This window comes from Epinephelus lanceolatus, chromosome 5 (genome assembly GCF_041903045.1).
Source record: "Epinephelus lanceolatus isolate andai-2023 chromosome 5, ASM4190304v1, whole genome shotgun sequence".
Classification (NCBI taxonomy): domain Eukaryota; kingdom Metazoa; phylum Chordata; class Actinopteri; order Perciformes; family Serranidae; genus Epinephelus; species Epinephelus lanceolatus.
Genome location: NC_135738.1, coordinates 10,901,680 through 10,910,719, shown reverse-complemented (window position 1 = coordinate 10,910,719; position 9,040 = coordinate 10,901,680). Strand labels below are relative to the sequence as shown.

Sequence of the window (9,040 nt, the reverse complement as noted above, 5' to 3'; positions counted from 1 at the left end):
GTATGTGTCTTCCTCGTATATTTAGACCATTACTAATTGTGAAGATCTTGTTCAAATAACTAGTACAAAGCAAAAGTAGAGTTTTAAATCTACTGAAGGCTTGTGTCAGCACTTGGCTTACACACTCATGAACCAAGCAAATTGTTAGAAAACTGTTGGCACTGTACGTTCCTGCAAACCAAGGATGAGTTACATTTCTATGCCATTATGTGAAGGATACGTTAAAACTTTTTTGTTTCAACAACGCTGTGGTTAACATGTAGTTAGGTTTAGGCAAAAAACCCACTTAGTTATGTTAGGGAAAAGATCATGTTTCCGATTTAGATACCTGGCTTTGGGGGCACGATCCAAAAAAACAAAACAAAAAATGCAGTGATGTCTTGGTAAAAAACAACCACTTTTTGTGGCACTATCTCCAGTGGAAAAACAGCATAGGGCACTAAGAAACACTCATGTTTGGGGCCTAAAACGCTGACAGAAAAACAGCCACTATTTGCTAAAACCCACCCACGTTTGAGGGCAAAAAAGGCAATAGCAAAAAAACGCCACTGGTTGCTAAAAACACCCACGTTTGGGGCTAAAAACCTGCCGGAAAAAAAGCCACGGGGTCCCAAAAAACCACCCATGTTTGAGGGCCAAAAAAACGCGAGAAATACAGCCACTGGTTGCTAAAAACCACCCACATTTGAGGAATTAAAAGCCCCTGGAAGAAAAGCCAAGGGTCACTAAGAACCACCCACGTTTGAGCGCTAAAAATTTGCTAAAAAAACCCCCCACATACTGGTCATTTTAGAACATAGCATGGGTTACTAAAAAAACAATTGTTTTTGTTTTTTGCTGGTCGCAAACAGTGGTCTACAGCTTGGCAGGCATTTGCCAAGGTGCCATGCCATCCAACATACTCTTTACCTCCTGATGATAAAGTCAACTCATACACTACATCACTTTAGAAATGTTGATATGATGCCTATAAAATGTACAAATGTAATCTTGATTTGCAGAAACGCAGTAGCAGTTTAATTCAACTTATTCTGCTGTTTTTGTTGTCCTGGCTGCCTGTCTCCCTGACAATAGAGCCAAACCACTGATACCAAGTAGAGCCCGAAACAGGCAAGAAAATCATACCGGTGGGCCACCACAAAAAATACAACTAACAAGGTGGCATATAACAATGTTTTTGAGATATTGCTGCAGGAAAAAGTCTCTCTCCACCATGCAACATTTCTATTGATGCTCTCCTGTTCACCTGAATCTGCAGCTGTTAGTTGGATTTCTGCTATCTCCATGTCCTCATGATTGTCCAAAAGGCAGCTGAAGTGTTGCTCTTCATCCAGAGACTCGCTGATGGGTGGCATGGGTGTGGACAGTGGTTTGCCTCTGCTTATGGAGGGCCTTTTGGCCACATTAAAACCTGTATCCTTGTTTCTGTCTTTCTGGGGCTGAGCCCCAGCGTGAACGGCCCTCAGACAGTGCATGTACAACTCCACCTCATCATCTGAGTCAGACTCTGCCGAAGAGCTGTCATGGCTTTCTTGGTCACTTTCAGGTTCACCTGTAAAAATCCATGAACCTCCCTCTGCAGCGGCGGAGTCATTCTCATTTCCCTCAGCTCTTGATAGGTCATGTGTGACATTCTCGAAATCTTCCTCATTGTAAAGATGCATTTCAGTTGGGATGTGTCCATTTTGCCCTACACCTGTATTTTCTTTGTCAATGACTCTCTTGTCCTGCACATTGTTCAGTGAAGCAGATGAACCATCCTCAGTTTTGTTTTGTGTAATGTCTGATCTCTCCTCAAAACAGCCCTCTTCATTTTCCCCATCCTCTATTGTCATGCTCTCTGATTCTACATCAGCAAGACTTTCCTCATTGTAATCAGGATTCTCCACTTCTCTGTTTTCCTCCCTTGTTTTTAACTGATCCTCCCATTCCACATCTGCATCATAGTCATCGCTCAAGTTTATTTCCATTTCTTCCTCCTCCTCTATCTCCTCTTCATCTTGGACATTTAACCTTTGGGTACTGATCTCTGGTGTCACTGCAAAGTGTTTTTCTTCCTCTAACTCTGCCTCCTCTTGTTCCTGTCTTTTTTCTTCTTCAGTCTCCTCAGATGGCTCTTCCTCTCCAGCTGTCTTTGTGGTCTGAACATATTCCAATTCTTTCTCAACTTCTTCCCTGTCTTTTTCAGACATAATCTTGGAAATATCATTGTCTGCAGTCCTCTGCTTGTCCTCTGAAACATCTGCATCTTCAGCCTTGTTCTCAGTCTCTCTTTCAGCAGTGATCTCCAACATTTCCTTCTCTGTTTTCTCTGTTGTATCTCTATTTTCTGATGCTGTCTCTATCCCTGCATCCTCCAACTCTATCCCTGGGTCGTCCAATTGTCCTTGGTCTTTCTCCACAGTTTTTACACTTACAGCCTCGCTTTCTACTTCATCTGTTAATATGTTTTTCTCCTCTTCTTCAACCATCATTTCCCAGTTTACCTCAGTTGTGTCTGCCAAACAAAAATCCTTTGAGAGAGCGGCCTCCATTTCATGATTCTCTTTTTCTTGAACGTCTTCGTCCTTGAGCTTGACGAACACGTCGCCATTGTTGTGATTACTTATCGTTGCTTTTGTCGTTGACTCAGCTACCTCACCAATTACCTTAGTTTCAGCTGAGTGTTTTGCTTCACCTTTATATGAGTCGTTTGCCACTTTATATCCTTCTTCCATATCATTAGTTTCAAGAGATATCTGAGGTGTGGTGACATTCTTTTCCTCCACAATTTCAAAACAAGAAACGTAGCTATTCTCAGTTTCTTCTGTGGCTGAATTATTGATGTGCTCAGGATTCAAATCATGTAAAGCTGCTAATAGTTTATCCTCCTCTGAAAGGTCATTGCTTGTTGGTAATGTTACTGTTTCGCCAACGCCATTGCCTTTGTCTGACTCATGTACACACTTGAAGTCATTTGCTCCACTTCGGCTGGTCTGTTGATCTGTCTCGTCACTAACACACTCTGACCCACTCTGAGAGGGCTGAAGTGGCATAAGTGAGGTTTCTACACTGGGCATGTCATCACTCTCTGCAAGTGTTTCATCGAGATTAGTTTGTGTGCATGAGTGCTCTGGCAGTTGGAGGTCATGGGTTAGATTGTTTTCCTGTGCCTCTCCCTGGAGATGTAAACTCTCATGAGGTATTTGTAGATTTAACAAATCTGTATTTAAAATGTGTACAGCATGTGGATGTACTGTGTCTAATGAAATAGTATTTGGAACCTCAGATGTATCTGTGCGACTCTGGTCTGAAAGTATGATATCAACTGGATCCTGCACAGTTTCTGCATGGTCCAGGATGTCATTTGCCATCACACTCAAACTTGTTTCTTCTTCTTCTTCCTTGGGAGGACTATTTGGAGTGGCATCTAAGAATTCTTGGTTTGATTCCTGAGTCGCTATCGCATTTCCGTGAACTTCCTCATCGCTGCCTCTCGTGTCTCTTGGAAAAGGGCAGCTAGTCTGTCTTCTTTCAGTGTAAAGGTAACTTTGAGTTAAGTCTGCAACATTCAGTCCTGGATTTCCCCAATCACTGACGTTTTGACTTTCACTTCCCACTCTGCCAAACACCTGATGATACAACGGAGCCACTACAGTTCCAAATTTGAAGCTGTTGGTCTGACTTACAAGGCTGCTCACTTCAGTTGGTTCTGCTGCGGCGTTGCTTTCCTCAGCTTTTGACTTGTTGATATTTTCTGCAGGAGCAGGCTCATCATTTGAGGGGTTGTGTGGGATATCCGTGGCACTCTCACCTCCTGTTAATAGGGCAGAGTCAGCCAAATTGACGCTCTCAAATTTCGCTGTCTCACTGTTAGATGTGTAGTTGTGTGCTGGTGATGTATCATGTAGAGCATCAAGGAGAGGTGCGCTGCGTGTTTCCACAGATTCAGAACATTCTGATTTGCTGCATCCCTCAGTAAATGATCTCACATCCAAGTGTTTTTCTTCTGGGGTTTCTTCTTGAGCTGCCTGTTTAACTTCTGGAGGTGATTCATCTCTTTCAGTGTCATCCACCCTTCCATCTCTCTGAGAAAAGTAGTCCCTCACCCGAGCAGTCCGTGCAGCCTTTCTGCGACTTCTTCGACTGCAGTTATGTCTGCTTTCGACCTGTCCGTCAACAACAGGGATAGATTAATTTCAGTTTGCACACAGAGCGGTTATGCTGTTTTAAGAAATGGAGTAGGGTGACACTTAAAGGTACACATCACACAGTAACATGCTCGCAATAAATAAAATCCTTGACTGCATTTTTGATTAAATACAAACAGATAAACGATTGAAATAGTGTTAAAACAGCATGCGTGACAAAATATGAGACACTGAGGAAGTGCTAACTGCATGCACAGAGTGTCCTTAAGGTGCACGGGTACATTATGTCTCTCTGGTGCTACTCAGGTCCCAGTCATGTGATATTCTCTCAGAAAGTGCTCCAGGGGTCATGTTAAGTTTTCTTTTTCTCCTGGACCTCATATACACACTGTGGTGTCTCTAAACTCTCTTTCATAGACGATAATGCATCAATGTTGTCAAACCAAGTTTGAAAATAAGAGATTGTTTAAACAGTCACAGAGTTTGCAGTATCTTGTGAGAAGCAGTTCAGATTTCACAACGATTTGATGGTTTCCAGTTACTTAACGTGCAAATACACTTGACGTTGCAAGCACAAAGTCATTGAATTGGCATTTAAAGTCTGGATATTTGGCTAGGAAGTCTAAAGGCAAAGCATCAAATGTCTTAATAAACCAGACTCTTGTGTCTTGTTTTATACGTGCCAAAAAAAAAAATTTATTTCTTTTTACTCACCAGTAATTTCTGTCTATCCTCCTCTGATGTTCCTGACTGATCATCTGAGATTTGCTTGACTTTGATAGTGTCTGCTACCCCTCCTTGTTTCAAAACAGCTGGGAAAAAAGAACCATTTTACTCTCATATTGAGGCTGTATTATTTCTTTTAATTCCACAATTATTTTCCCCATAATAAAATATTCACCTGTTGAAATGTGTTCTTGATTTGAAGCTTCCACTGCTGTAGGGTATTCCACAGTGGAAGTGCTCTGACTGTGAATTAATAAAATTGGGATCAATCACACTTTCATGCAACTATTAATAATCAGCACACCACAAGGGGTGACAACGTTGAGATACATTAATCATTTTTAATAAAAAGTATTTAAAATCATTTTGCTGATGGCATTTGTCAGTGTAAATGTGATCATCCATACTGGATTTAAAAAAAAACTTTTACAACTGCCTGTATTGGTTGCACAATCCCAGTCCATCATATTATTAACTCAGCAGTAATATAGAGGATCTTTCCACCAGTTATGTGAAATGATTTCTCACAAACTTAAAGAAAGCACAGACCTCACATAATCCACACCTAAATAAACCTGATTAGCTAGTTGTCACTTGCTATTTATAAAACCAAGGCTTTTATAAAGGTAACATCTTTCATACAATAATTACAACAATTTCTAGTTTTGATCAAGCTACTAATGAACAGTAGCCAATATTCTAAAATTATATGGCAGAAATTGGCCAGTGCGCTCTTTCAGCTTCAGCATGATGGACATTTCTCCTGACTATGTATGATTGTCATCATTAAATATACTGCACTGTGTCTACAAACATCATCAAACGCTTAAAATCCTCACCTGACAATCTTCAGGCAACTTTTTTTGTTCACATTCTCCTTCCGTGGTTTCTCTTTCTTCTCTTTCATTCTCTGGTGACAAAACAGTACGTAGTTCCTGCCGTTATTGTTGGCCCAGAATGTCCCTTGTGGAGTCTCATACCGTAGACAAAAGTCAACTCTGGCTCCCTGCTCCCCAAACGGAGGCACTAAGGTGAGCTTAAATGAAAAAAGGTCCATCAGACTGTAACTGGAACCGGGCATGTACTCTGCCAAGAGGTCAAAGTGGCTGGACCAGGTGTCCAAAGTGGCTCGGACATATACCGACTTAGTGAAGGAGATGTTGAGGACACGGATCACTCCTTTCAGTATTGTGGTCCCTGGAATTAACTCGATAGTCTCCAATTCCACTTTCTGCTCCTGCACTTTGACGAACAGCTCTGCCGTAGGCAACGGAAGGGAGAAAGTGAGAGGAGACAGGAAGTACTCCTCTGCAACTTTACCTAGAACTTCAGAAGGGTCACATACTGGCAGCTTGGGTAAATCCCAAGTTTCAAACTTCTTCACTTGCACCAAACTGAGGCCTTTAGCGTCTGCAAAGGACACTCTCCTGGAGCCCGGCAGAGGCGGCTCCGGCTCGAAATCCTCGTCACTTGTAGAGCTCTTTCTCCGGGGGAGAGGGGAAGATTTGGGCCTGATGCCGATCACCACCTCACACTCGTCTTCATCCACGTCCAAGGAGCTGAGGCCTGGCACTCCTAAGAAGTTACAGGCCTCAGAAGCTTTCGGTTGTCCCACAAACTCCATGGGGCTCTCGGTGGGAGAGTTAGCGGGAAGTGAACTGCAGTGCTTCTGCTGCTGGCAACTGACATTCAACATGCTCCGACTTCACAGATGGAGTCGAGTTACAGATGACATTGTTGCAAGGGCCAACACTATAAATAGGCCAGAAGGGACTTAAACTATGTACAGTAGTCTAAGCTCAGGAGGAGAAAATATCATCCTCTTTCCTCTGAGAGGCAGAGTTTGTGTGATATAATCTACAATATAGACTGATAACTTCTTCTTACTACAAAACTGTTTTCACATCTTAGAGTTGTGGACATTGTTCTTAAGTAACTGTATTTATTGCTCCCCAGAGTGTTGTAATGCTATTTGTATAACAAGCATGAGATTTACCATGGTAGCTATGGGTTGCTTTTGGCCCACAGTGGGTCACATGAGGTCCAAAACAGAACATATGTACTTCACATAGTGTTCAGGCCTCCGAAATAATTCCCACTGACCAGTCGCTGACTCTCTGATGGTGCAACTGTGAACTCCTGATAATATGTAAGAAACAACCATTCCACAGACGCTCATTCTTTTATCTGCTTATCCCATATCGAGATTTATCTGTGGATACCAGAACTACAAAGTTTACAGTTATGCATTGTGTTTGTACTACTTCCTGTGTTTATCTCGCAGCTGTGACAAAGTGGCATGTCCAACCCGAGCCACGAGCAAAACGGTTAATCCTTAATCTCACTGAGCAAATAAAATACATATTTTAACAGTGAGTAAGAGTGTTGAGTCTTAACAGAGGAATGGTGAACCCCCTCCTGAACTGGATATGAACAGTATAAAAGCATGTAAAGGCTGTCTCGGAGATAAAAGTTTTGTCCAACAGGAAAGAAGCAAACTGTCAGAGGATGTGGGATCTGATGCAAACAGGATACTTCAGATTTCAATGCAAGGACTTGGAAGTGAAATAAACAATGAACACAGAGGGAGGAAGAACAACGCAACATCTCACAGAGACTTCATACGTGAAAGAAGAAAAAGCAGGATGTGACTTCATGAATGCATCTACGACAGGAGAGAGCAGCAGAGAATTTATAGGGACAGAAGTGGCTGCAACCACGGCAGACGCTGTCAGCACCTATGAGAGCATCCTCACCAGCCCAGCTCATCCACCTGACAACATGAGCTCCTCAGACAATCCCTCCTCTGAGGCCACACAGCTCTTCTCAAAGCCTTCACTCTCTTACATTGCCCTGATCGCCAAAGTCCTCCTCTCCGCCCCCTCCCAGAAACTCAACCTGGCGTCTATCTACAGAGCCATGGAGGAGCAGTTTCCCTACCTCAGGAGCCGGGGTCCGGGCTGGAGGAACAGCGTCCGGCACAACTTGTCCGTGAACGACTGCTTTGTGAAGGTGAGCCGCTGCGAGGACGGCCGGGGCCATTACTGGGGCGTCCACCAAGCTCACCTGAGAGACTTCCAGCAGGGGAACTTCAGGCAGTACAAGAAGAGCAGGGGGAGGAGGGAGAGGGGGCGATGTGACAAAGTGGAAGAGTGTCTGGTTTGGATGGAGACCAGCTGCTTCCTGGGAAGCTTCTATGAGAACAGATGTTTGGGTTGTGTGGAGCCACAATGCCCTCTGCAGGAACCAAGGAGACATCAGATGAGTTACTGGGACTGGACGCAACTGTGCTATCAGCCTTGGAGCATCAGTGCGGGTTGGGTAAAACCCCCAAGCTGCATGAGACATTACTATTTTCCCGAGAGGCTGCCTAACTCATATGGCAGGGCTGCAGCTGGGAGAGGGCACAACGTTCAACCCATGACCTCCAGACTGCACTGCTGGGAGATGAACGACCCAGCTCTGAAAGGCATGAGAGAGTCACATGACAGCAGGTTCATGACTCCCCCAGGGCAAGAACTCAGGTTTCCTGGCTGCTGGTGTACATCTCCAGTCATCAGAGAGTTGATAAAACCTTTTCCTTACAAAGTCAACTTTTAATTTTGCCCCTGAGCTGTCTTAAAGCAGTATAATGAAAGAAGAACAAAGTGGACACTGTATGGAAGGGTGTTTCCTGTTTCTAAATTGACAGAGAGAAATTCACATGTCACATGATAGTGGAACCATCTTATGGTGATCACGTCTGTCCAGGGCAAATTGATCACTATCAGCAGATCGTAAGTGCTATATCGTAGGCAACTGGACTTGCTTGCGTTTCTTGAAGACGTTTCGCCTCTTATCCAAGAAGCTTCTTCAGTTCTACAATATAGCACTACCATGACCTGGATGACTGAGAATCTTCACCGACAAACTATCAGCAGATGATTATCATACCAATTTTTCTTCTTTGTCATGCACATTACCATCTAACTGTAATTTTTATGTCTGTTACAATGCTTCATTTTCTCTCTCTTTATCAGCGGCCATGGCTGTGTCTTGTTGTTTCAGTAGACTACACAAGGGATCATGAGGAACAAAAAGTCACCGCTGCATCACGTCGGCTCATTTTGAGCAGTTTGTAATGAGCTTTGAGGACACTACATTTTTCATTGTGAGAAAATGACTTAACTTTCCAGCCAAAGTAT

General features: G+C 43.3%; 1 protein-coding gene across 1 annotated transcript; it reads right to left on the bottom strand.

The window, feature by feature from the left end:
* Positions 1-875: 875 nt before the first annotated feature.
* On the bottom strand, positions 876-6,545 carry LOC117262236 (uncharacterized). Its single transcript, XM_033635051.2, is given in 5 exon segments — positions 876-4,148; positions 4,845-4,942; positions 5,032-5,099; positions 5,696-6,494; positions 6,497-6,545. Coding segments are annotated over 5 exon segments (4,146 nt in total). The 3' UTR covers positions 876-1,016.
* Between the last annotated feature and the right edge of the window lie 2,495 nt (positions 6,546-9,040).